Consider the following 27837-nt stretch of genomic DNA (forward strand, 5'->3'; position numbering starts at 1 on the left):
AAACCAGCTACTCTAGCTCCCAAGTATAAACCAGCCACTCGAGCTCTGGAGTATAAAACAGCGATATCTACTAGACAATTCCTTGGGCTCTGTTTGGAATCATCGGGTTAACTGTTTTGCACGGTTTCTGCTATTGGCAGTTTTTCTCCGACACAGGTATAGTTCTATACTGTACTTGCCAGAACGCATATATGGTGTCACTACTGAACAGTTGTCTCAAGTATTCAAACCGACGGGTTACTCGAGACGTACACCTCGGGTCCTCTAGCTCTCAGAGGTAAAATGCCAGCACACTGCTCTAGCTCTCGGGGATAATGCCAGCGGATCCCGCTTGTTCGTGGAGGTAAAATTAGCGTCCCAGATAGTTAGTACATCTTCATTCCTGAAGCTCGCACACGTTCCGTGCTTCAGCGTGGGGGGGGGGGGGGGTTGTGGTCAGATATGCGATTTAGGGTTATCAGGGTTTTTGTAGTTAGATATCCGATTTTGGGTTATTAAGGTTTATTTGCGGATCGGTCATAAACCCAGTTTAGGGTTCTGATCCGAATACGCACTTGCGCTAATTGACCAGATGCTAATCGAGTAATGTTCAATAAATAGCCAACGACTCACCTCTGATGAGGGGAGTACGTTGGGATATAGTTATTGACGCGTATTTACCACAATCATCTGCACTGTGCAGTCCAATCTCGTTTTGGCTCAATGTAAGTTGGGTGCGTCTGTTCATTTCATCGGCACTCGGGTTGTCTCCCATTGCTACTTCCATTGTGGCGATCGAAATTAGCCTCGCTGTATCTAACGGAGTCGATATTTGCTTGGAGCGAGGCTCTGCATACCCTAGGCTGTGCGAGAACGAGGTGAGTAGCTGTTAGCCAGACTTTGGGCCCGCTCGTACTATAACCGTGTGGGCCCATGGTGTCTTTCCACAGGCGATCTTGCCATCCTTCAAGAAAGTATGCGCGGTTCTCGGAACTAAGATTGGGTCCTGTTGGAGTAGCGATACAAACAATTGTAACCACTCTGCTTGTGGTGCCCATGGTAAGCACACCGTGGCTGACGCTCCCTCGGACTTGATCTTCCTCAACATCCGATATATCAAATACCATGTAGGATTCATCCATACGTCGATATGCTTCCAGTTGTGCTCAAAAGCACTCCCTTTCTTATTCTCGGAGAGAAGTATCGTGACAGTTAGTGGTCCTTTTCTGAGGCGAATACATCGACGTTGTTCTTGCCCAAGAGCTGCTGCGCCTGTTTGAAGTAGTCTGGGAATAGTTTCCAGCATTCGGCGTAAAACACCTCCATATCCTCTTCGTCGACTGTCCCCTCATGAAGTCGAAACCACGCGTCAGGCAACACATTCTTTTCGCCGGGTATGTGCGATATGGTAAAGTTGAACGGCGCTACGATATGATGCCATCTCTGTAACATCGGGTTGAGCTTCAACTGTGTACTCATGTAGATTAATGCTTTGTGGTCCGCCAGTACGGAGAAACCGCTGCAGTGTGTAAGTCCGTACACTAATGCAAGTAGCTCCTTCATCGGTGTGGCGTAGTTGCGTTGGGCTGCATTCAATGCCTTGCTGAAAAACATGAGATAGTGCTTCCGCCCCTCCACGGTTTGGAATAGGGAACCTCCGATACCGTAGTTACTAGCGTCTGTCTCGAGTTGTACTGGTATGCCGTCCACTGGGAAGCGAAGAACTACCGAGTTTACTATCGCGTGCTTCATGGCGTCCCATGCCTCTTGGTGGCGGGGCTCCCATTTGTTCCCGATGTCCTCATTCGACTTGAGTTTCACAAACTCCCGTAAAGGCGCTACAATCCTGGCGAAGTTGGGGGTATGTTCTCGCAGGAAGTTTGCCAGGCCTAGTGCCGAGGCAATGTCTTTGTAACGCTTGGGTGTTGGCCAATCGATCAACTTTGCTTGTTTCTCGTGGCAGATGTCGATGCCTGCCTTGGAGACCTTCTTACCGAGCACCATGACTTCTCTCACTGCGAAGTGACACCTGGTTGGATTCAGCTTGAAGTTGTGGTACGTTAGTCGGCGGATGACTTCTTTCACCACTTTCGTGTGCTCTGCTAAGTTATCCGTTGCTATAACTATGTCGTCCATGTAGTGGTAAGCGGGTAGGGCTTTCAGCACGACACTCAGGATTCGTTGAAACTGATGCGTCAACATGTGCAGACCAAAGGGTGCTGACGTGATGGAATACTGACTCTTACCGTGGGTAAAGCTGAACAAATACTGCAAGTCTGGCTGTAATTAGCAGCCTATAGTATACTGCCGTTAAGTCCAAGGTCGTGTAGTATCTCTTGCCTTCAATGTTTCCGTAATGTCGTTAATCCTCGGAATTATGAATTGGTCTGCCGGAATCAGTGCGTTCACCGCTCTCAAATCCAGGCATACCCGGACCTTCTTCAATTCTTCCGACTAGATGTACTCTGGTACTGCTAGTAGGGGGAGGTTGACTGGTGTCGGAGTATCCCGCATAGTGATCACAAGATCTTCCTGCCATTTCTCGACTTGCTTGTCGATCCATGGGATCCACTTGTCCGCGACGAAGTTACGTACTTCCCTTCTCATGCTCATCGCCGTCTCTTGCGTGATGGGTATCCGCACTTCTCTTCTTACAAGACGACATTATCTTTGTCCGAAATCACCTTGTTACCCTCCAGTTCCGCTTTCAATTCTTGGCGAATCCCGTCCGCCTCTGTCAAATCTGGGCCATTCCGGAGTGGGAGAGGTTCCAAGAGTTTGTCTAGTTCGTCAATTGGTGCAAAGGGAGACTGAAGACCTCCTTTATACAAACCCAAACTCGGCATCAGGTCTTGGCCTATGATAACGGTTATTGATGGGGGTAGGTTCATCAGCTCGAATGATTGTGTCGACATCTCTAGCCCATATCGAACTGGTGTGGCGAGTGTAGCTCCCAACCGTTTCGTGCGTAACGATCTGTCTGCTAAATATATGTAGGCTCCTTCTGGTGCTGGTGTTGTTGGTAAATTCCATTCTTTTGCGGATGCCGTGTCAATGCAACTCCTGTTTGCTCCTGAGTCAACGAGTGCTCTGCATGTCTTTCCATTTACTTGTATGTTGATAAACACCCTGTTGTCTTTCGATATCAGTGGGTCTTTCATAGATAAGATTGCCGATGCACCCTGCGGGAGAAGAAGGGTTACATCAGAGTCAGACACCCTCACGTCCTAATGAGAGACGTCGGAGAGGTCATCCCAATCCTCAGTGTGTTGATCCCCACCCCATTCTTCTTGTTCGTCTTCGTCTGGGTGTTGCAGAAGTAAGGCAATGTGCATCTCGGTGGGGTTGAACGCCTCCTCCTCTTCTTCCTGCGCTGGAACGTCGACCGCGTTTACCTGGAGGGTGGGTTGAGATTGCCGCTGTTGAAATGTCGGCTTACCCACTCGCTGGTTAGAACAGTGATTCCTGCACGATGGGATGTGTCGAAAGCTGGGTGGCGCATTCGTGCGGCATGCATTACAACCCGTTGTAGGTGGACGTCCAGCGTTTCCTGCTGCTGGAGGTTGGTTCTGTGCCTGCGGGTTTGCGACGCCTCTATTCTGAGGCTGTCTCCTTGCCTGTCTGGTGAAGCCGCGTAGCCTGTCTGCGGTTGCGTCGGTCATACCTCTTTGCCAGTTTTTCTTAGATACCGGATCCGTCTGCTCATTGCGAATAGTGAAATCTGCTTCCTGTATGTTCGGGTTCAGAATTCGTAAGAGCTCTTCCGTGTCCATACTATCCCATCCTGGGTGGTGCTGGAGGGTCCGTTCATACGTTAAATGACCTGTCAAGTCTTCCAGTCCTTGCACGAGGCAATGGTTCAGAAGTCGTTGCGGAAAATCTCCTTTCTTTTCGGCTCTGTCCCAACCTTTTTCGTGGATGTCAACCACCTTGCTCAGATATTCCCGTGCTGATTCGTTACCTCTCACTCGGGGGTTACCTCGAGCAAGTCGTTTGAACGGTGGATCTATCGTGGCTCTGCTTTCGTGATCGCAGATGCTGTCGATCACCTGCGCCGCCGTCAGTCTCGTGAGGTTTTCGTTTTTATATTTGATTGAGTCCAATGTAGGTTTGACCGCCTTAAAGTGAACCAATACCTTGTAAAACCAACGTATCACCCATGTTTCATCGAGGCCAGAGACTTGTGCGTTCTTCACTGCTTCCTCTAGTGCCCCTCTTGTGTCACGTTCCGCCACGTTGTGGAGTCGATACCTTCCTTGTGGCCAGTCTGGCCATTAGCGAGGCTCATGCTGACGCTTTAAGGCCTCTTGTTGGGTCTGAACTGCTCCTTGCAAAGCATTTATATGATGGTCTGCAGAGAAATGCATCGTTGCTCATCGTGTTGCTCCTGTGCTTCACATAGCGACACTGCAGATTCTGCTATCTTTGCTTCTAGGAGGCTGCAATAATCTAGTTGCTGCTGTTTCGTCTGCTTAGGCGGTACTACGGGTGTCGGTGCACCCCGGGGAGGGGTCGTGTGGAGAGGTGCGTGGTGTGGCGTAGAGGTGCGAGAGGTGGAGTTGTTCGCGATACTCTGTTGACTGCGAGTGTCGAAGACGGCTGCTTGTGTCGGCTGTGGTGCCCTGTCCCTCTGCCGCAATAACTGTTGTCGAAGTCGGCATGCTTATTGGGCTTGAGCGACTGTACCGTGGGGGTTTTCCCAAAACTGTCCCTCTTGCATCTCTCTCTGTGTTTCTAGTCGTCTATCTCTGTGTGACCCAACACGTCTATTCTTGTTGCTACGTGATCCATGGGATTGGGCGGAATAAGAGGCTAGGTTGAACTCACTGTCGTAGTCGTCTTCGTGATTCCCTTCGTTGTCCCGTGGGTATTGATCCTGGATCGCCCTGCGTCTCGACTGGTGGACATCCTCATACGGTCGAGTCTGGCGTTTCCACGTGTTGTCCCTGTCGTCGCTGTATCGGTGGGGTGATTGGGATATATCGCTGCTCCTTGTGAAGTGTTCATCACTTCGTCGTCCACTCCGGCTCTCATAACCTGAACGTTCGCTGCGTCGGTCGTCCCTCACGTTGGTGTCATGAGTTTTTTGCTGCCTTTTGTGCATCCGTTTCTTACGACGTTCTTTGTCGATGTCTGAGAGGGAGCGTAACGTTGCTTTCCCTTCCTGTCGAGTGCGTCGGGGGATGCTCCTGCCTCTTCACCCTCCTTGAGCCCGGCGTGGTTTCTTGCTGGGAATATCACGCGGGGGGGGAGGGCATTAGATATGCGCTGGAGGCGTGAGTAGTTGTTGTTGTTGGCGAATCTGTCGTGGTCGCCGCTGGTGGATCGGTGCCTGACGGTGTGGTCGTTGGAGCTGTAGGCCTTGCGTGCCTACGGTCTCCGTCCCTTTTTTTGGGGGTCAAAGGGAGTCGCGGGACTGTCTCGCTCACACCCGCTGGTGCCCCAGTAGGGATTGGTGGGGAGTCTTCTGGCGCTTGTGGCAAACCGATGCCAAAAGCAATCGCTGCTTGCTGTTGGAACAAGTAGTCTGGCATCGGCGGCGCGGTGCTACTGGTCGGTTGAGTGTCGGGTGCGGTGCTGCTGGCTGACTCAGCGATGGAACCGCTGGGTATCGAGGTAGCCGTTGCGTACGGTGCAGAGTGGTTGGCGGTCATCGTGCTAGTGTCGAAATATCGAGTGTAGTCTTCTCGTTGATACGCTAGCTGCTTAAGTAGTCCGCCCCTGATGTGCAGGACGTGTGCGTGCTCGACGTTCGCTCTAGTGCCTCTCCATTGTGTTGGTTCAGGTCGAGGACGGAGTCATTAACGCTTGTATATACCTTTCGCCCATTTGCATGCCGTTAGGCTGCCTTGCCGTTAAACGTGGTGGGCGTTAACGTATTGCCTTGGCGCCGCGTCTGCGTTCTCGCCCGATTTCCGTTAACGTTTATCGTACCACGTAATTGCGGCGGAACTGTTAACGTTGAACGTTATCGTTCTGTCCGAGTTTGCTGGGCTTCAGAAAAAGACTAGGCTCGCTGCTCCAAACCTGTGTTCCTACTCCACAATTTTCCAACTCCGCGGTTGCTCCTCCGAGTTATTGTTGCTCCTCCGAGTTATTGTTGCTCCTCCGAGTATATTCTGCCCCTGATTTACTCTGCCTCTTGGAGTCCAGGAGTTCTCGTCCAGGTGGAAAATTTTGCTCTTGTCGGGGTCCCTGGAGTAATGGGTCTCAGGCCCCAAAATTCAAAAAGAAAAGAAAAAAGGGACTAGTTTTAGAATTTAGGCCCAATTTTGTGTGGCTATGGGTGAGGGTGGATGGACCAGAATGCTCCAGATACCTGGCGCTAATCGCCATGACCTAGGGTGCCTCCTAATTATTCACATTTCTTACCTGAACTTACCTTGTATTTGTTGCAATGTTCGCTATATGTTCTTCATTGACTCTGTTCCAGTGTGTCTGTACAAATGCACTTAGAAACAAGAAGAACGTGTTCAAGTGTCGTATCGTCATGCGTAATTATATAGAAATCTAATATTCATATCATTATTAAACAATGAAGTAAAGGAATGCCTGAACGAGGCTGTGGTTCGCCAAATTGAATCGTGTTGCTCCTACCTCGTGCGAGTGTCTGTGGTTAAGAGTTTAATAACTCCGAATCCCCCCGCTCGTTCGTACGGCACTTACCTGTCTTACCTGTACGTCGATACATTCTTATATCTCATGGTTGTAACTCGTCTTATTATATCAACTGATTTCTATTACTTGTTACATCGTTACACTACCCATTATTTCTATTACTTGTTACATCGTTACACTACCCACCTTTGAAATCTCGCTGGCCTGTAGTTCGCAATGTATAGCCTTCGTCTGATCCGACTCGTCTTCATCCATGTCGTGCTCTGTGTGGCTATATGTGTGTCTCAACTACTAGTTGGTGCCCATCGTGTGAGAGTTATGGACACTGTGTTGTCGCCACGTCTTTGTGCATCACGCTATGACGTATACGCCAACCCATCTTCTAAATACGTGCACTGGTTCTCCATGTATTTATATACCTTATAGTTATATACGTAGCCTTTTATAGACATATCTTTCTATTCTGTAGATGTATCTATTATGTCTATCCTTCTCATCACCCTCAGGGTCGGTACGTCCTTGTGTAGCTAAGGCCCGTTTCTGATGACCATGTTATATGAATTGTCATGGCGGGTATAATAACGCCTAGACGTGTGCGACCTATTCGTGTGCAAATCCTGTACTCATGACCATGTTTATCTATACTTGTATGGAAACTGGTATGACAACAAGTGGTTTTACACATATACACAATATAACTTGCCCAATCTAACATAGATTGTGTATCACAAGCTCGCGGACGAGTGTCATAGCCTTAAACCCTATCACCCGTCACATGTCTATATTCTTGTCACAATTTGTGCCATGTTATTTAGAAATTTATAACTAATTCATTCCAGCCTGTTTATCGATACCATAACATGTGCCTATGTGTGTGCTCTTGTCATGACTTGCACTATATTACATATAGTGTATACAAATTCTTGGACTAGTCTGTTACGCATGTCCGTCTCAAATGCACTTGTGAACACACACCACCTGTTACTTCTCTTCACTAGGAACTATCTTATTCTGTATTTACACTTGGTTTAACCTTCTCATATCACAACCTGAACCCCCATTTGTGTTCTATTTGTTATTCCTAAGTAATACTTTGTACTCAGTATACACAACCAACATTGTCTAAATCATTTGTTCCAAATTTGATACTTAACTTATGTGTTGGTCTGGCACTCACCCTATTTTGTCTGTGCAGACGCTGGGTAATACTTGTGTTGTTGAAATGCCAAAAATGGGTATCTTGAACTAATGCTCCCCACTATTCCAGAAATTAATTGTTTGTTATCTTATTTCCTTTCTTTCAGATGATCTATTTAGACGCTCTAATTGGACTTGGTAATTTGGTTGAACGACCTAACGCTCTCTATTCTCGTATATTAATAATACTTGCCTATAAAAATATAGAAAATAAAATTAATGAAAATAAAAATACCTAAAATTCTATCCGTAAAAATTGTAGTAAACACGTCAAATACGGTCATAAACCCTACTGAGGCTCAGTGAGCCTCGGTCAGGTATATTTATTAAGTAATTTGACTGTTTACGTGAGTTCCGTAGAGTCTCACCATGTGCGACTCTATGGAACTAAAACCTGCTAAGCAGGTTTATCCTAAACCTAACCAGGTTTATCCTATTAAGGAGTTTTACTACAGTTGTGCTGGATTCAAGCCTTTTCAGAAGTAGATAATGTCTCTTCTGACTCCATCGATGACTTGAAACAAACACCCTCCTATGCCATAGTCACTAGCATCGTTCATGATTTGAAACGGCACCTCATCAATCTGGTATGCTAGTGGCGATGGCTGCTTTGAGTTCTTCCCACTTCTTGATTAGTTCCGGTGTCCATAACATGGATATGTTCTGATTCATTTTTCCCTTCATTAGGTTCCGAAAGTGTTTCGTTGTGTGGGCAAATTTGAGGACATGGTCTTGCTTATAATTTGCTAGTCCCACTGCTTTGTGCAGATCTCTTTTTGTTCTGAGTAGTGGCCAATCCATCATTCTTTTTTGTTTCTCAGGGTCCGCTTTGAGTCCCTGTGTGGTGACTTTCACCCCAAGAATGTTGATCACTTTGACCGCAAAGGCACATATGTTGTGATTTAGTCGGAAGTTTGCGCTATTCAGTCGCTTGATTACTCCACGAACTGTTTTGCAGTGTTCTTCTTCTGTGAGACTCGCAATGACTATGTCATCTACATACACTTGTACTCCTTTGATATCTATGAGCAGATTCGCCATGACTCTCTGAAATTGTGCTGTTAGTGAGTGTAGTCCAAACGGCGCGGACTTGAATGAATATTGCGCTCCTCTCCACGAGAATGCGAAGAAGTGTTGGCCTGCTTCGTCTACTAGGAAGTGATTAAATCCTCCTGTAAGATCTAGCTTTGAAAAGAACTGTGCTCCTTGTAGGTTGTGTAACACTTCTTTACTTTTGGTAACACAAACTTGTCCTGTTCATATTGATAATTGATCTCACGTAAGTCTAGACATGTCCTGACTTTTTTTGAGTAGACCTGTTTGGTCATGTTCTCCTGCTGATAACAACGGCAGGTTTACCGTTGTGGGTTTGTCGCGTTTGTATATGTGACCATCTTTAAGCCATCGTTGCACATTCTCGTTCGTTTGCGGAATGTATTTGTGCGGAACAAAGTTGACTTTAGCGTGCCTCATTTGTCTGACGCTGATTTCATTTGCAGGTACCGTGACTGTGGAGCCTGGTAGGTTACAATGAACATCAGGAGGTATATTCGCACTGGTATCCAGGAGGTCTGTAAGTGACTCTCTGAAACCTTCTTGTTCATGCTCTAAGTCTTCTTCATGTGGTGTGAGGAGTGATTCCCATTTTGCATCTGTTGGTATGAATGGGTTGATTAACCCTGCTATGTATATACCTATGTATGGTAGAATGTCCATACCTAGAAGTATTGGTGTCTTTTTGTCTGGTAAGTCCAATACTTCAAAGCACTGAGAGGTCATCCTCCCTCCATAGTTAATGTCACAAACTTCTGTTGATCCAGTGCGTTGTATTATTGCATCTGTTTGTACTCGTTGTATATACCCAGGTTGCGCTCTAACAGACAGATATAGTTCTGAAACTACACTTTTGTCCATGCATGAGCGTTGTGCCCCTGAGTCTACTAGTGCATTGTATGTATTGCCATTTATTTGTATAGCAATGTGTAAACGTTGGTCTCGTGGTGCGGGAAGTAAAGATAAAGGTTAATAATTTATATCATTTGCATTTATTAACAACGTTTCTTCATCTGTAAATACATAGAGTCTGTCAGCCAGATCAATCATGTTCGCTTCCGCCCACCAGTGTTTTCAGTGCTCATCACCTTCTGTGATGTCTTCCACCTTGCCAGATGTAATGGACAGTCTTGCTATCTGTACATCTTTCTTGGCTCGCTGCTCAGCCTTCTTGGCTTGGACTGCTTTCTTATCGGGACATTCGCTGTACCGATGTGGGTATGGCATTACCAGGCAGTAGGGGCATGCACGTTCTTCACGTGCTTCTTTCTTTTTCCGTGTCTGCTCCCCTTGCTTGTTCTGGTTTTGTAAACCATTGTCTGTTTTGTGACGTTCGTTGGCGTTCGTGGAGTTATCCTCCACTTGCGTGTTCGTCTGTGCATTATTGCGCTTATTTGCAGCTCGCGCTTGATCTCTCAACATACACTCTCCTTGTGTTACAGACGCCGTTCATATGTGTGTCTCAGTCATAGTATGAAACTTGGTATGTTCTATGTCAGACAGGTGTCCTTCACTTCCATCAGGTTGCTTGTCTCCTTTGATTAGGAGATCCACTACTGATTGTAGTCCATAGTACTTAAGTGCTAGGTACCTTTGTACTTGGAGGATTTGGAAGTGTATGGGTTCCTTGTCTGAGTTGCGGTGACGCTCCTCTAACATCGCCATTGTCTTGTGCACACGCTCTGTGCGCACTTCGACGTTCATCTTCTTATTCTGCATGTCATTGAGAAACTTCTCCAATAGATAGTCTACTGGGTGTGATCTGAGTCGATCAAGAAAGATTCTATTGAACTGTTCAGGATCAGTGAAGTGACTAGTCGTTTGTGTCTCAGAGTCTCTTATGTTATTGAGTACTGCTTTGGTTTTCTCCGTTGCATCAGTGGAATCTAATAATCTTCTCACTTGCGCTGGATACTGACACAATGGCATTGACGTAGCTAAGAACAGATAACTACATTGTGTAGTGAACTCTGTGATATCTTCACAGTTTTCCAAACTAAAGAAACTATCTTTAGTCCTCTTGGGAAATTCCGATGTCTTGAGTAATTTCTCAAGAGACGGTTCATTTATCTGATCTCCTAACCGGGAACGCATGAGCTCTAGCTTACTAATGTACAGACCACTTTGTATGAGTTTGTCCTCTTCATCATCATCACAATTGTTGATCGCTTGGTCATATCGTCGTCTGAGCTCCGCATCCACTAGTGGCATGCGACGCTCTGGCTGTTGATTATGTATGCCTACCCTCATCTTGTTCAGAGTTGGTATGGGCACCGGTACTGTCTGTTCCAATTTGGACACAAACCGACTCACCAGAACAAGATTGCATTGACAGATACTCTGGTCTATTTCTAGACACATTGCTGACGCTGCGATGGGTACCCCCGCCGGTGTAGGCTGACCCGAACTACTGTCTGGGCTTGCCTCCCCCATTGGGCTGACTCCCACGACACCTGCGCCTTCACTACCGCCTTCACTACCTTACCCCCCATTGTACACGCTTGTTCTGGTTGCTGTTGGCATTTTCAGAAGTGTGTGTTGGTGTGTGGGTGTTAGTGGATTATTACTAAATACTCTATATAGGTTCTGTGGGAAAGCGCGCACTTCACCCCCCCCCCGCCGGTCTTTTGTGCTTATTTATATAAATGAAATGAAATTTTGATTTGTTTTACTTACTGCTATAGTGTTGTTGCTTTGCTGCACTTCCACTGGAAGTGTTTACCGTGCTGTATGACGCGGTAGCTTGTTGCTTTGTTCCCTGTATTTATGAGGGATAAAAACGGTGTTTGTTAGTAAAGCTTATTTCGTCATGTGTGACGTCACTTGTGCTTATTACGTCATGTGAGAAAATAATTCCTCATGTGTTCTCAATGAGATGTTCGGTCCTTGTGACGTCACCGAAAAAGGTAGGTCCTGTCGACGTCACCGAAGAAGTTCAGTCCTGTCGACGTCACCGAATAAGTTCAGTCCTGTCGACGTCACCGAAGAAGTTCGGTCCTGTCGACGTCACCGAAGAAGTTCGGTCTGTTGACGTCACCTCTTGATGTTCGGTCTTAGTCACTGCACATGTATTGATGTGTGCACCACCTGTTGTGTGTGTGGTTTCTAAGTGATTCTCACTTGTGATCCTTTTTGGTGCTTGTGTGCTTCCTTGTGTGGATCTCACTGGTTGTGTGCCAGCTTTTGTGAAGCTTGTTTGGCTCGCGATGTCCTTGGGCTTGCTGTTCTTGTTCGCCACTTGCTGTCCGTTCCTAGGACTGTAGCTTGTGAAACACAGTGATTGATTGTGTATTTCAATTGTGTATTTCAATGTTGTGTACCAATGATTGAATTGGTCACTTGTATGTGTGTGTCGTCTCTCTACTGCAGGTTATTTGACCTATGTGCTTTTCAAGTGCTCCCCTGACTTTGCTTTTGTACGTGTTATGTCGTACTGTGTGTGTTCCTGCCCTTCAGGTTTATGGTTGCACGTTGTGCTATTGTTTTGTGACGAGCTGATTGCTCTTGGATGTTAATTCACCCTGTTGTGTCTGTGTATTGTTTATTTTTGAATGTTTGTTTGTACCTCAATGAAGACCATTCGTTGTTAGCGATGCTTTGTGCACTTTATGTATTATTGGCTTGCTTGTAGCTCAATGCGCTAGCCTACATTTGGTGTAATTGATTGATTGCCACTCTGATTTGTTGATTGAGTGTTTTGAATCTTGTATAGCTTGTATAAAGTGCTGCGTTGTTTGTATGGAAATGGCTTGCCCTTCTAATGATTCTATATTGAGATCTTTTCATATCCTAGTAGGAAGTATTGTCATAATCTCTAGTTTATGTTAATGAATGGAGATCACTTATTTGAAATCAGTGAATCTTGTTTTAATGACTATCATGTGATCACAAATTGTGATGCTTAAGTTCGTGTGTTCACAAAGAGTGGTACTTAAGCCTTATTTGTGTCTTGTATTAAGTAGTGGTGCTGATTCCTCATTCCCCTGTGTACCGCACTACGTGTTCCATATCATGTTACTCGCTCACCACACTTTCGTCCTGTTTTGATCGTTTTTAGACTATAATTGTGCTTGATCAGGCCGTTGGTGTGTGGCTATATGATCTTGAGAGGTACTCTGGTAGTATGTTGTTTGTACTCATAGGTATACTTTGAGTTTTAGCTATTAGTGTTCCTCGATTGTATGTTCGATTTGTGTGCACCTTCTAATTTAACTTCTGATATTGAGTATTGTACTCAGAACTTCGCTATGATTCACTATGAATATCTCCTGACTTGGGAGCTACTTTTTGCTAAGGCATACCTCTTTGTTATCACTAGTTGGATCTTCCGATCTCTATTTTTATTTATTAAGATTCTCAATACTATAAATTACTTTGAAATGTAAGTGATGCTTCTTGTGAACTTATTGATCCTCTTAATTGATCGATCCTCCTATCTGGTAACTAGTCTTTTTAGTGTTGTGTCCACTCTTCTTATGCTCTAGATAATGTGTACACATAGATGCTCTATCTCACTTGTTGTTTGCTTGTTACATTATAATGTGATGATTGAATCTTATATTGCACTGTGCTGATTGAATCGTAGATAAATGTTGTCTTTACCGTGTTCTGTGTTCTTACTATTCGTCTAGAGAGACTTCTGTGTACGTGTAGTGATGTGCTTTTTGAAAGTCTAACGTCATTTTGGTTTCTTGTCTGAAATTTCCTGAAAAAGCTCAACATTGATAGATCGATCACCTTGATAGCTTCTCAGTTTTCACTAGTTTATGCCTTCACGCTGGTACTTACTTGTACCTCTCTATACTTGATAACACTCTATTAACATAGTACACTTACCCCAAATATTCAGTACACAATGCTGTTACCTTGTATGTTCCCTTTTTTGTTCACTAGTGAGTCTATGCCGGAGCTCGCTTCTTTGCTTCTTCCACTCACTTCTTGTTGGGCCCCGGCTGGCTAGCTGGTGGGAACACGTTTATTCGCCTCCTCTTTCTTGTCTAGCTTCCTTGGCTGACTTGCTGAAACTTCTTCTTTGTATCTTTACCTTGAAACTGAAATAGAGCTTATTCGGTATTACTAGATACTTATTGTGTACTTCACTTGTCACTTGCTTTGTTAGGTGGAAGTCAGTTGACTTATCTAAGTAAAGATATTGTAAATAATGTAGAGTATGGAGAGCAGCTGAAAGGTATAAGACAATAGGATACAATAGACCTCTTCTCAAGTACGGTTATCTCAGCTAAGAAATTCCCTAGTCTGAGAGAACCGAACTGAGTCTTTATTTGTGTTTTCACTAGACTCAGGATTTACTTGAGTGTTTCTCTCACACGCGGGAGTCCCGGTATATATATTACCGGTTCTACCGCTAATATTTATGATGACTCTAATATCATAAGTATTCCAATCCTAATTCCAAGCTCAGTATTTGATGATTCTGGGTTTTGGGATTTGGATTGGCTTTTTGATATTCTGGTCCCTAGATGATACATGTATGATGACATTGCCCACTACTACAAACTAGACACAAAAGCCGCCGAGGATTATGACCTAGCTGCAGACTTAGCACTATTCAATTTAGATTTAGATGACGATATTTCAGAGAACAAGGATGTATCAGAGACTTAAGAGATAAGTAAACAGTAAAGTAACATATAAATTTATAACTTAATTTATTCGACTAAACTACGTTCTGTTTATAACCCTGGATCCCTCCTCACTATGGGTGATATACTATCGGTGAAGAAAAAATCGTGAAGAAGTGCGGATCTACCAAACGTACCTCCTGCGCCAACATCCTGAACAGTTTAGCCGAAGATGCAATCTCAATCGTTTCTAGATTTTGCGCAATAGTAAATTGGTTGTCTTTGCGCAACATCGGAGGTACGTTATATGTGCATCCAGCCGGTAGTAAATCAGCTATATGAAATTCTTTATCACCCATCGCGGCGGAACCAGGCCACATCTTCACGTATAGAGCCTTTCTACATATCCGAGATATTTTCCGATCATTTATTTTGCCGGGATACAACGGAGACACATATGTGCAGTGTCCGGCGGCTGACATTCCCACGAGCCTTTTTACCGTATTATGATGTTTGTACTTGCTATTTGTTGCCTTTTGGAAATCTAGATTGGACAGAGTCTAGATGAAGAACTTTACAACAGTGAAGGGAGTAATATGTGTTATTGATAATTGAGTATGATGCAATCCCTTTGTATTTATAATATACGTGCATACAATATATTCATTCAAAGTACTACGTTAACATATTGAGCGCTCTTCAGACACACGAATACATACCTGTGCAATCGACAATTAGTTATGTTTTTGGATGCTTGTCCATGAAGCAAGGTAGCCGTAGTGCATCCACAGTTGCCTTGTTGAAGAAAGTCATCGGTGCATTACCAGGATGACGGATATAACCCAAAAGTACTGCATTCATATCATTGAGAATATTTGATACGGTCTGTGTACAAATTAATCCAAACAAGTGTGTTAGGATGCTTGATCTAAGTTGTACCTAACCCTGGCGAACCACAACAAAAGGGCGTTCCGAAAAGTCAGTGTATTTCGTCCGGGTCTGAATGCTTTACCATATTCCTCTATATTATCCGCAAAAGCCAGAAACTTAGCGGGAATTTGAAATCCTGTCCAGAAGCGAACCTTCTCTACATCCTTATATACATACTCGTACGTCAGTTTGTAAACGTAAGTCTCTTTAAAAGTCTTCGCCATCCCGTCAAATATGTTGCTTCTCATTGAGTTTTTCCTCCAACAAACTCAATTCAATCTTTTGCTTGAAGACCTGTCGTGTGTTCCTGTTCTACACTTTTCATCTCAGTACGTAGTTGGTCAAATTCTGCTTCCAACGCTGCTAACTTAGCAGCAGATCTGCTAAGAGCCGCTATCTTCTCTTCTAGCTGCATCTCAGTAGTGTTCACCTTAGTGTGTCGCCTTTTTACTGGTATGATATTGTCATCTGGATGTATGGTAGCAAGTGGTCGCCTATTCGAATGTAAACTGGGTCGGGAATTCTCCTGCAGAGATTCCAATTGCATCATCTCATTCAGTAATCTCTGCTGTTCTAACGCTTCCTGTGCTAAACGTGAACGTGCAATATGTGCCCGATATCGTTCTGCCGTCATTGGAACAGCATCGCTTGTGAGTTTTGTATGTCTCCATGTTTTACGTATATACTTATATGACAGTGTTTTGTGCACAATTTATGTTGTATTTTTATCTCACAATGAAGTTGACCGTCCCGTCAACCAGAACCGTGTGCGATCTTGGTACCAGACTGTGGCATTCTGGCAACGCTATATTGTCGGTTCCTCCCAAGATCTTGAAGCCCATATCAGTCTTGCTCAAAGATGGAGTGCGATTTAAGTGGGGTGCTGACCAGCAGGCCGCGTTTGATTTAATCAACGCGCGTCTGAAGACATGTGCAGTCCTTGCTACGCCGGAACTGGGTGACCGGCTCTATCAGTTCGCTGATGCTTGTGGGCATATCGGCCTTGGTGGTGCGATATGTGTGCTGAGGAATGGGGAACTCTGGCCAGTGGCGTATATTTCCTCCAAGTTCTCACCGGACCAGCTCAACAATCACGTAACTGACAAGGAGTGGCTTGTGCAGGTGTACGGTCTTCGGAAGCATTGGATTGTGTTTGGTAACTCTCATCACCCTATCACAATCTTCACGGACCATCAGGCACTTTTAACCCTGTGGCACCGTAAGCCGTGGCCGGCGGCAGGCACGCTGGCAGGAGGCTTGTCGGGACCGTGATGGTTATCTCTTGCATGTGTGGGGTGGGTAAGGACAACGGCACAGCGGATATGCTGAGCCGCCTTGCAACTAAGGTGGATCTGTGGATGGATCCGGTTGGGGCGCGAACAGCTACCCCTGTGCGGCGAATTACGTGGCGGTACCCGGTCGCCCGCCTGGTCCTCTCCACAGTAATGAATATATGGCCAATAACAAGTATTTCAATGTGGCTTATAAGGCTTGGGGTCCGGATACCCATTCCCAGGCAATAACCACTTGCCCTCTTATTTCTCCCCCTCTTTGGAGGGCGGTGCGTTCTCCAAATTATGGACGTTCCTCAACTTTGAGATGAATTGCCCGTGGGCCGCTGTCCCGCGCGAAGATTATCGCGGATGAAGAAGACATTTCATTAACGTGTCCTTATCTCCCTGATTCCCCAAGGTTTCAGCTGATGTTATCTTTGTTGTCGCGGGAGCCCATCATCATTCCTCCGGAGAAAGGGGTCTTTTTTTCGCTATGGACATGAAGAGATGCCACCTCGCTGGGGTACTAAGTTGTTGTGTAGGCTATCGGCCAAGGGTGCCAATTTCCAGGATACTAAGGATTTTTGGCGTCAGCGTGACGCGTTCGTTCCAGGAGCTGTGGCTGGGGACGCCACCCACTCGGTTCTCCGGACTAGTCCGCGAACGGTGCCCCCCCCCAACCCACTCCCGTGGAGCTGTCTTCAATCGAGCGAAAGGCTGCGCAGGGCACGGAACCTAAGCGCAAAATACCTGATCGGCGTGTGCACAGGGCTAGTGCCCGACATGGGCAAGTCCAGGCAGCTGTGCAGAGGGACTTGCCCAAATCTAAGGGCAAGGTCGAACCGTCAGTCAAGCGTGCCATGGAAGGCTCTTCTCCGTATCGGATTCGGGGCTTCATATTTTCTTGGCCGGAAGTCTACAGTGTCATTGCGGCCACCCACAGAGTGTATATGCATACAGGAACTGACAAGCTGATGGGCAAGCTGTATACCCTTTATGGATGGAACGGCCTGCGATCCCTGGTCCGAGTGATCAAGCGATCGTGTCACCGTTGCTAGTTACGGGCTCCGCATAGTGCACAGGAGTTGGGCTTACTCCAGCAGCCCAAGCGTGCGCGCGGGTTGTTTAACCATGTGTTCATGGACTTTGCGTCTCTGCCTAAGACCTTAACGGGATATACTCATCTTCTGCTGGTGGTGGACAGAGCCACTTCGATGGTGTTAGTAAAACTATCTCACACTAAGAGTGCTCGTAAGGCTATTAAGTTCAAAAATGAAGTTGTTCATCCTTGGGGTCAACCCAAAATGTACACGTGTGACAAGGATTCTGTCTTCATGGCCAAGGAATTTGCTGACTTTGCAAAGCAATCAGGCAGGGGAAAGCACGATGTCACCACTGACCATCACCAAGCCAATTGTGCAGCCAAAGCTATGGTGAAGGTTGCTCAGGATTAGATACTCAAGTCTATGACTGCGCAGGATGAGGGTGATTGGGTCCCTTGGTTGCAACTGTTACAATGCTGCGACTACCGCCACTCAAGATTTCGCCCCATATACGATGGCTACCAACCGTGTATATGATGGGGAGCGTGAGTTCAACTTCGAAGCCGACGTATGTTGCCTCCTGGCCACTGAGGACTCTGCCCATGCCTTAGTGCGTGATGATGCAGCGTTCCAGTGCACCCAGCATGCTAAGGAAGCGCAAAGGGCGAGGGCAAATAGGGTTCGCAAGCGGGCTCAAGAACTTGCTCCCGGGTCTCTGGTTAAATTCAAGTCTTCCCCGGATCGTCCGAAGTTGGATGATAAATGGAAAGGCCCTGCTACTATACGGTCGCAGGATGGCCCGGTAACGTACACTATCTCGTTCCAGGGCAAAGGAGTCAGTCGCCACTGAACCCAGCTCTGTCCGTATATATCTCCCATTTTCCCAAATATTGGGCAGGAAGTCGATTTGGTATTCTCGGCGATTACGAGCAGTGGCTATTCATGCGGTCCCTCTTTCGGAAGGCACCGATCGAGTGGCGCAGAGCGGTGTTGCACCACCATCGGCACACTGAGAAGGGCCAGACGTGGAAGGGTCTAGTTAACTCGGCCTTTGGTCTTTTGCAGAAGGCGTATACCCGTAAGGACAAGCGGGTCAAATACAACTTATCTCCTGCGGTTCGCAAGTTTTTGCGCGGGAATGGAAGAGGCTCTCCCCGGGCACTCTTCAGTCACGCATGTCCCTGGTCGGGTCGGCGTTGGCGTTTGCTCAGGTCCCCACATTCCGTGCCGAGAAGGTTAAGGAATGGACGGACGCAGCGAACAATAGGGATATTTAATCTTTTATGCTTTTCATTACCTGACATAAACAGCGACATCAAAATTTGTACATGGTATAAAAACCGAAATTTTCAAATCCTATTGGAAATTTGCTTCCGATGGCTCGAGTTGAAAACAAACGCATGTTTTTGTCCAATAAGACCGTAGTAGTGAAGATTTTTGTTCAAGAAAAACTTGCACTGTGCAACTTGCTGCCTACGACTTGGTGGCTCGGTGGAAAAGCCGCCTGTGGTCAGATATACTCTATTTAGTTTATTTCACGTTTTTAGGTTTATTTGAAAAAGGGTCATAAACCCTGGTTTAAGGTTTATGACCAATTTTATACACATGTTAAATATTAGAACCTATGGTTCATTTTATAATTCAATAAAGATACAACGTCTCCCCTTGTAAGAGGGGAGTACGTTGAGATATTGTTAACTCGCGTATTTGACTACATTTTTAACAAGCTTATTAGTTGTAATTTATTGAAGAAAAGTGATAACCGACATAGTCTAAAGAAGACAGATTAATGACCCATATTTTTTTCGCTAGAATAAGAGCGTCAATATCAGGACAATGGAGAAACCCCCCAGGAAGTCACATGAGAGAGGGAAATACACCCATAGGACTGTCCACGACAGACCGACAGCTGGGAAGCGAGGATACCGGGTTCGGTAGTAGTGAACTGAGCCTACCATCATTGTTGTCAAACTCAGGAAGCGACTCCGATGTAGGCAACGAAGCAAAAGGCTACCCAAATGAAGAAATGTCACCACCACGCGGATCGCTCTGTGAAATGAATCAACCCCTAGACATGAGACGGCAGAGATCAGCCAGATGGTACATCTCTAATACAATAAGTAGTGACGAGAGACAGGAATACACGAATGTGTGGAGGAGACGACAAGCAGGACTTCCAACGAGGTTACGACGAATAGTGAGTGTACCAGACACACCGAGGTTTTGGGGACATGACCATGACGAGGAAATGAACGAAGAACACTGGACAGGGGAAGTTTGCTATGGACAAGGTAAGTCTCTATGGATAACAAGGAGACGTACAACAATACACTGAAATACAGGTGGAGTCTATAGGCAGATGAGTGTTGATAGGAAGGTGTGAACATTAGTAATGAGCAAATATGAAATAGTGTACATGAGGTGTGTGATAAGGGATCAGTAGATATTAGCGGTACGTATATGGAAGTGAATCATTGTGTATTGGCCTCGTATAAGTGTAACATACGATAGCGACTAGTTATGAGCAGCATAAGTGTGGAAGTATAGGTGTGAGAAGAATACCACAAAATTCGATATGAGACACGTAATAGCATCACATTGTGGAGTATGCGCGACAGAACAGCTGTCAGCGAAGAAGTAAGAGGAGCAAGAGATGCAGGATGGGTGGAATAGAGAAAGAATAGGTAGACAACACGTACGGTCGGGACTAGATAGATAGAACGAGTATGTAGACAAAAGAAGCACGTGCGACAATAGGGGGAGCATGAGACGTGTGACCATAGGGGGAGCATGAGTCTAAAGCAAAGAGCAATGAAGGAGAGTTACTCCATGCAATTAATCTGCACGAGGAGTAGTGAGTCCATGGACTCTGGGAGTAGGCAGATGTAATTGAGAAGTACATGTGTGTCAAGAGAGGTGCCATCCGTTGCATATATAAGCAACAGATAAATAGGTTAAAGATAAATTATTCTCGACTTAGACATACAAGCACCGTAACCTTACTGCAATGCCGAGCACCCGTAAGAGTCGTCGGCAGCATGGTCTGGAACTCGAGCAACATGTACGTAGTACGAGCCAACTACGAGGTTTTAAGCGTAGAGCTGGCCTATCTCAAGAGGGAGACCAAGGGTTGTCTGAGGACCAGCGAGGGGAGGCAGACGAACCATTTCAGGCGACCAGAGCGTTATTTGGCTGAGTCTCAGCATCGCCGAGCGAAAGCAACGAGTCGTCACCTCCGAGCGCCCACACATGGCGTTGTAGTGATATGGGACAGAAGCGTCAGAATGACGGTGGCAGGGTTCTACACCAACAAGGACAGACTCGACCTCGTCAGAAGCGACGCCCTTACCGTCAGAGCCGTCAACACGTGAGCAATGCACAATCCAAGAAACAGCAAGAATTGCTGGAGAAATATGAGCAGCGGCTGCAACACCTTCAGCGGCAGGCAGAGAGACCTCGAGGAGGTCCGACCACTTTTTCTCCAGATCAGGGCCAGGAGGAGAGTATTAGTACCAGTCAGCCGCCGGAGTCAGTTGGGGAGAATAAACGTTTAGAGTTCAGGATTCCAGGCAGTCCGGTTAGATACGGAGTCGGATACCAAGCCCCAGCCCAAGGGATGGAACCTCACGACTCAGATACACCACGGGCGGCGATCTCCCTACAAGATTCTGTACATGCGCAGCAAAGAGCAGCACAAGACCTTCATGGGCCGGAGGCGCTGGAAAACCGTCGTGATCGATTATCGGAGACGGTTCATTCTCAGCGACAGAATCGACGATTCGAGGCGGAGGCACTACGAGACTCGATACCCGAACACACGGTGTTATCGACCCCTGCGACACAGGTATCCCCACCAACGGCTGGTGACAGGGTGACCCCTCCGACACCGGAGAGTATTGCGGCGGATCGCCAAGCGCTTCATGCGCGGATGCTTCGACTATCGGAAGAATTGTGCAGTGCGGTTGATGCAGATGATCTTCTACGTGCCGAGGCGCTGAGAGGGGTGTTAGAAACCTTACGAGCCACACATGACTCGCACCCCGTAACCAAGCACGAACCACGAGAACCGAGAAGCTGGCCTGAATGGCCGTCGAACCGATACCAACTACACAATGTATTCGAGAGAGATACTAAAGGAGCCCTGGTGGAGGCGCTGAAGAACGCACAGATCTCGGGCCTAGACACGGCGTGGAGTTTACGGTGGTTTTATAAGGTTCTGAGCCACTTCAAGACCGAGCAGTCTACTTTAGATTACATCAAGTCCAACCACCAACGGTTGCTTAATTGGACTCCAGAGTTGCAGATAACACAGATCTGCTCTCGCGAAACTCAAGCGACAGTCGACCCCACATCCCGCAAGTTGGCGAAGGGACACTCTCAGGTGTCAAATGTACCTATTATGGAACAGATGACACAATTAATGGAGAATCACAGACGTGCCCACGAACGCAGCCAGACGGATGCGGAATTCAAGCAAAACCTTTTGAACCACTGCATTGTGCAGTTGTTGGAAGACTCTCTTGGGTCTCGTACATATAAGCGGACGCTACAACTGCACGCCAAGTGGCACTTGATGGAGACTCACGAATTGTTGCAGCTTCTCAGTCCTGATATTCAAGAAGCACAGACAAGAACTACGGCGCGGATGTCGAAACGACGACCACATACCAACGATCATCAACAGGGGGGTGGGACGGTAGCTCGTACACCGCATATGACCACTCCACGAGGGACACAACAGTGGCAACAGCGCATGCCACCGTCGAATACAACAACAACATGTGGCGGGTGCCAGGCACAAGCACCACCAGGGTTGAGGCACATTCCTCGCTGTCATAACTATAGGGCAGCGACCCAGGACAACCGTGGCCGCACGTCAGAGACACGTCAACGTGGCCCGGGACCGCATAGTGCAGTAACACCTTCCACAACGATAACACCATCGGTTCCACCGGTACGGAGCGTGGGAGGCGACAACACGACGCAACCATAGGTCCATAGTCTCACAGACACGTCGGCGTGGGATACCCCACCTACCGCCACGGATCTACATATTGGAGCGCTGCTTTCTGGTGATATGGGGGTGAGTGATCTGACAGGAGACGATAAGATATCCCCCAAATGGTCTCCCATATCAGATCAACCTTGTAATATCAGGGTGTCTGACGATGATATAGCTTTGACGTTTGCGTATACAGGATACTCGGTACAGGCGATAAAAGACCCACAGTTAACAGCAGATCAACGGGTGTGTGATCAAGTTCAGTTGAATGGTCGCACATTCCGAGCCCTGGTAGATTCAGGCGCAAATAGAAGTTGTATTTTGCAGGCATCCGCAGAGGCGCTAGGCCTTCCGATATCTCCGGCTCCTCCTGATTCATACATTTATTTGGCGGATCAAGCGGCGCGTACTCGGCGACTGGGGATGACGAAGAGCATCCCAATTAGATATGGAGCGGTTATAACTAACGGTTCCTTGGAGCTCAGGAATCTACCGGTAGGCATCGATGTGATCATCGGGGTAGATATTATGCCTGGCTTAGGTTTATACTTAGGAGGACTACAATCTCTGTTAGCACCTATAGATCCGACAGAGTTGGATAACTTACTGAAGCCGATCACTAGACGGCAAGCCCCAGATTTAACCGAGCCTGACGGCATCCGGGAGGATCCAAAATCAATATTAGAGGCGAATGCAGCGATTACAGATAGCGCACGATGCTGATTGGAAGGAAGTGAGGTGACCATACCGGTCACTAGAGACCAAGCAATGAACATGCGTCGTTCAACTAGGAACTTTGTGTCAGACCTATGGATACCATGCGTGGAAGAACAGGTGCAGAAGTGGCTACGAGATTTAGTCATTATCAAGCAAACTACTCCAACTACAGTGAATTTACCACTATTAGCGGTACCGACCTTTGATAGCGAGGGGAATGTCAAGAAGGTACGAGTTTGCCTCGATATGCGAGCAGTCAATGCTCTGATCCCAGGCGACCAATTCCTGATCCCCAAGATGAACGAGATCATATCGCGGTTACAGAGCAAGAAGTATTATACAACATTGGATATCTCAGCAGCGTATCATCGTTTGCCGATTCACCCAGATTCTCAGTACTTGTTTAGCTTCACCCATGGGCGCCACCAATATTCATTTACATTGGCGCCATTCGGTCTGCACGTTATCACCCAGAAATTCCAACGGACGTTGAGCACAATCTTGGATGGCCTCCCCGTGAACCATTACATCGACGATATAGTGATAGCGGGTGACGACTATGAAGAGCATAAGGCAACGGTTACAGAGGTGATTCGCCGTCTTACATATCATAGCTTCAAGTTGAATCCTGATAAATGTCACTTTGCGATCAGGGAGGTAATGATTCTCGGAAAGAAGGTGTCAGCAGCAGGTATTGATATTGATTTCGAGAAGCAGGCGGAGCAGCTGGATTGGCCGACCCCGCAGCGTTACAAGGATATAGCATCGGCGCTAGGTCTTGCGAACTTCCTCCACGAACATCTTCCAATTTTTGCGCACATAGTAGCACCACTTCGAGAGTTCTGTAAGCTGAAACTTAACGAGTTGATTGGGACAAGGTGGGAGCCTCGCCACGCAGAGGCGTGGGCGGCTATGAAGACGACGATTGTTAACGCGGTGGCTCTACACTTCCCAGTGGAGGATATTCCCCTGAACTTGGAGACAGATGCCAGTACTATGGCATCGGAGGGGCTTTGTTCCAGTAGGTGGAGGGAAAGAAGCGCTACCTTATGTTCTTCAGTAAGACTCTTAATCAGGCACAACATAATTACGCCACGCCAACGAAGGAATTCTTGGCGCTTGTATATGGGCTTACACACTTCCGAGATTTCATCGACGGGCAGCGATTCGCAGCATTCACGGACGATAAGGCGCTAGTGTATATGAATACACAGTTGAAGTTGATCCGATGCTACAACGCTGGCACTACATTATAGCCCCGTTTAACTTCACTATATCAACATTCCGGGAGAAAAGAATGTTCTCCCTGATATGTTGAGTAGGGTCCACGAGGGGACAGTGGAAGGCGATATACCAGAAGTAATGTATGCAGATTGTCTACAACGCCTAGATCGCCTCCAGGATACGATCTTACCAATGTTGCACAGGCTGACGATGCGATACACGGACACTTTGATGAGGAACTTCGATCTGGTGCACTTTGAGGAAGGCGATGTGGTGATGGTCAAATCGGAAGGGCGCACATCGAAGGCCATGCGCCCTTTGTTTGGTCCATATGTAATTAAGGCCGGAACGGACAGGGGTACGACCTTGCTCATCGGGATGGTTCGATTCCATCGGAATTCAAGGGTCGACCGGTTCGGGCTGGATTTATACGGATGGTCCACAGGAGCACGGATCCACACCCCTGGACGAGAGTCTATGGCGTGAGGACGGGTTTGCGTTCCGACACATCATTAAACATCGCATGAATGATAAAACTGGTCAGACGGAGTACCTAGTGCGCTGGCGTGAAGGAAATCCTACCCGAGAAACGGCCGAGGCGTTTGACGATGCTAATGACATCGTGGCATACCATAAGGATACACAAACACGCTCTCGCAAGCGCCGACGGGAAGCAGTGTAACAAGTATGGTTGTGCAGCATTCTTATTGTTCTTTTCTTTAATTTGCGTTATTTCAAGTTATCTTAATGCCAGCGGATCCCTCTTGTTCGTAGAGGTTAAACCAGCGTCCTATGTATAGCGAGTATATCTTCACTCTTCTGAAGCTGGCACACGTACCGTGCTTCAGCTTGGGGGGGGGGTTGTGGTCAGATATACTCTATTTAGTTTATTTCACGTTTTTAGGTTTATTTGAAAAAGTGTCATAAACCCTGGTTTCGGGTTTATGACCAATTTTATACACATGTCAAATATTAGAACCTATGGTTCATTTTATAATTCAATAAAGATACAACGTCTCTCCTTGTAGGAAAGGAGTACGTTGAGATATTGTTAACTCGCGTATTTGACTACACGCCGTTAGCCCTCATATCCTCTCACACACTCAGATATCCATACCATCTTATTTGTTGTCCCACAGTTTTCTCATGCCTAACACCTGAGCTGTGTTAATATATGGGTCTCCTGACACAACACCATACACTGCACAGCAGCTCACATACAGTCATATCCATTTATATACTCCGGCTGAAACCCCCAGAATTGAAAATCCTAAAAGTAAACTGACGATACGCAAGTTTATATTGCATCAGTTTAATTAATCGGCTTAAGCTGTAATTCTTCAGCCTAAGCTATAATTATCATAGGAAAATGTGTGCGTATCAGGTCTAAAAAGAAGTGACACAAAGTTACAAACAGGGACCACACCCTTATGGTCACTGCAATAGTTGTTTCGCACAATGAACCTTTGGATTGTTGTATGGTTGCGGTCTACCGACTCATAGGGGGTTTGTACGGTTGCGGTCTACCGACTCATAGGGGGTTCGGATGGTTGCGGTCTACCGACTCGTAGGGGGTTCGTATGGTTGCGGTTTACCGACTTATAGGGGGTTCGTATGGTTGCGGTTTACCGACTCATAGGGGTTTCGTATGGTTGCGGTCTACCGACTTTATCATGACGTTCGCATGGTTGCGGTCTACCGACTAATTCAGGGGGTTCATATAGTTGCAGTTTACCGGCTTAATTGGACACATGTATTTAAATTTAGCACGTGAGTTTATCTTTTGATGCTGCACACCATCCGTGATGTCCGGAATAAGTAAATAAAAGTGATTATCGCTTTCAAATGAAGGGTGGAAGTTGATGACACACTTCGATCTGGTCAGAATACACAGGCAGATTCTAGACCAACTAGTGAAATCCCAATTTGTGAATTCTAAAGCATATTATTCATACGTAGCAAATCGTACGCAAATATCATTCAAAAGCATATTATTCATACGTAGCAAATCGTACGCAAATATCATTCAATTTTTACCTTGTAGAAGCGTGTTCGTGCACGATCCAATGTCACATACAGTCTACGTTCAGATCATTCTGGCATGTGATTCATAAAGTAATAGGAATAGCAACTCAAATTGACCCTTAAGGGTTGATAGTACAGATATCTTGCGATTATCTCCCCAATTTTCCCAGTGCTCATCAACCCTTTCCTCCCCTCTCCGAAATAACGATTTCCCGAAAAGTACGACAGCTATCACTTATTTTCGGATTCTTCGATAATCTATAGGTATACATCTCATAGCGCATAGGTTTATAAGGAATATGATGCATTGTAGAAAGTCAGTAACTTTTGAATATGACCGAACTTCCACACATGGATGCGTGAATCGGTTGACCCCTTATATACAATTAGCGGTTAAACTTAGTTTCATTACAACATACATAGATTTGTTTGGAAGAAGTCATATTTTTCCTAATAAATAATATTGTTGTCGCATTCCACAACCTTGATATATAATATATCCATTGAAGACAAACTCGACAATAATTTACTTTTCAAATCCATGTACTGCATCAAACACTCTTCCATACTCAGACACTGAAATATGTAAAAAATTGAACGAGTCGACCAAGATGATAATCTAGACCTGATAGCTGATCAGTCTAAATATATAATGTTTTATTTCGTAAACGTCGCCATGGGCATGTGTTGCAAATCCAACTGGACCATATTCACAATCCGTGCGACATTTTTATAAAAGTGATCACATATTTGAGCATATATGAATCATTACATTTTCATAGTCAGAGTCAACGACCAATCTCGACGCGCACGGTAGTTAGCTTCTCATCCGTGCAGATGTGAGAGTTAAGACTCATCAACTATTTACGTCAAAAGCGATTAGCTGAACATGAGACAACTATACCCGCCTTACCCCTCGAGTTCAGTAACAACTGTACAGATATGTGAGAACGTCTCTCAACGCAAATTACAGCACATGACCCTGAGTATTGTTCAGAATAGTTCTCTCTGATGGGAATTTCAACAGAATAGCTATGAGGACTACGAAATACACCAAGATATTCAGTACAGTAATATATAAAAACAAAGAGACGCTGAATAAACTGAAACGCAGACGCACAGTTGAATATATAAATATTTTTAGATATGTATATACATGTATATATGTACTGTCTACACACATACACACACAC

At 46.0% G+C, this 27837-nt stretch overlaps 8 protein-coding genes across 8 annotated transcripts; 1 reads left to right on the forward strand and 7 right to left on the reverse strand.

Moving 5' to 3' along the window:
* Positions 1–728: 728 nt before the first annotated feature.
* On the reverse strand, positions 729–1106 carry SARC_07935 (hypothetical protein; the record flags this gene model as incomplete). The annotated part of the gene is made up of 1 exon (XM_014298098.1): positions 729–1106. One exon carries the CDS (start codon positions 1104–1106, stop codon positions 729–731), a length of 378 nt encoding a protein of 125 aa, XP_014153573.1.
* Positions 1107–2630: 1524 nt separating this feature from the next.
* On the reverse strand, positions 2631–3752 carry SARC_07936 (hypothetical protein; the record flags this gene model as incomplete). Its single annotated transcript, XM_014298099.1, has 2 exons — positions 2631–3161; positions 3219–3752. The coding sequence occupies 2 exons, from the start codon at positions 3750–3752 to the stop codon at positions 2631–2633; spliced, it is 1065 nt and encodes a 354-aa protein (XP_014153574.1).
* An 890-nt stretch (positions 3753–4642) lies between these two features.
* SARC_07937 (hypothetical protein) lies at positions 4643–5083 on the reverse strand (the record flags this gene model as incomplete). Its single annotated transcript, XM_014298100.1, has 1 exon — positions 4643–5083. One exon carries the CDS (start codon positions 5081–5083, stop codon positions 4643–4645), a length of 441 nt encoding a protein of 146 aa, XP_014153575.1.
* A 133-nt stretch (positions 5084–5216) lies between these two features.
* SARC_07938 (hypothetical protein) lies at positions 5217–5633 on the reverse strand (the record flags this gene model as incomplete). Its single annotated transcript, XM_014298101.1, has 1 exon — positions 5217–5633. One exon carries the CDS (start codon positions 5631–5633, stop codon positions 5217–5219), a length of 417 nt encoding a protein of 138 aa, XP_014153576.1.
* Positions 5634–6014: 381 nt separating this feature from the next.
* SARC_07939 (hypothetical protein) lies at positions 6015–6852 on the reverse strand (the record flags this gene model as incomplete). The annotated part of the gene is made up of 3 exons (XM_014298102.1): positions 6015–6174; positions 6362–6417; positions 6784–6852. 3 exons carry the CDS (start codon positions 6850–6852, stop codon positions 6015–6017), a joined length of 285 nt encoding a protein of 94 aa, XP_014153577.1.
* Positions 6853–14529: 7677 nt separating this feature from the next.
* SARC_07940 (hypothetical protein) lies at positions 14530–14809 on the reverse strand (the record flags this gene model as incomplete). Its single annotated transcript, XM_014298103.1, has 2 exons — positions 14530–14577; positions 14627–14809. The coding sequence occupies 2 exons, from the start codon at positions 14807–14809 to the stop codon at positions 14530–14532; spliced, it is 231 nt and encodes a 76-aa protein (XP_014153578.1).
* Positions 14810–15633: 824 nt separating this feature from the next.
* On the reverse strand, positions 15634–15993 carry SARC_07941 (hypothetical protein; the record flags this gene model as incomplete). The annotated part of the gene is made up of 1 exon (XM_014298104.1): positions 15634–15993. One exon carries the CDS (start codon positions 15991–15993, stop codon positions 15634–15636), a length of 360 nt encoding a protein of 119 aa, XP_014153579.1.
* Positions 15994–18190: 2197 nt separating this feature from the next.
* SARC_07942 (hypothetical protein) lies at positions 18191–18526 on the forward strand (the record flags this gene model as incomplete). The annotated part of the gene is made up of 1 exon (XM_014298105.1): positions 18191–18526. The coding sequence occupies one exon, from the start codon at positions 18191–18193 to the stop codon at positions 18524–18526; it is 336 nt and encodes a 111-aa protein (XP_014153580.1).
* Between the last annotated feature and the right edge of the window lie 9311 nt (positions 18527–27837).

The sequence above is a fragment of the Sphaeroforma arctica genome (assembly GCF_001186125.1).
Source record: "Sphaeroforma arctica JP610 unplaced genomic scaffold supercont1.668, whole genome shotgun sequence".
Lineage (NCBI taxonomy): Eukaryota > Ichthyosporea > Ichthyophonida > Sphaeroforma > Sphaeroforma arctica.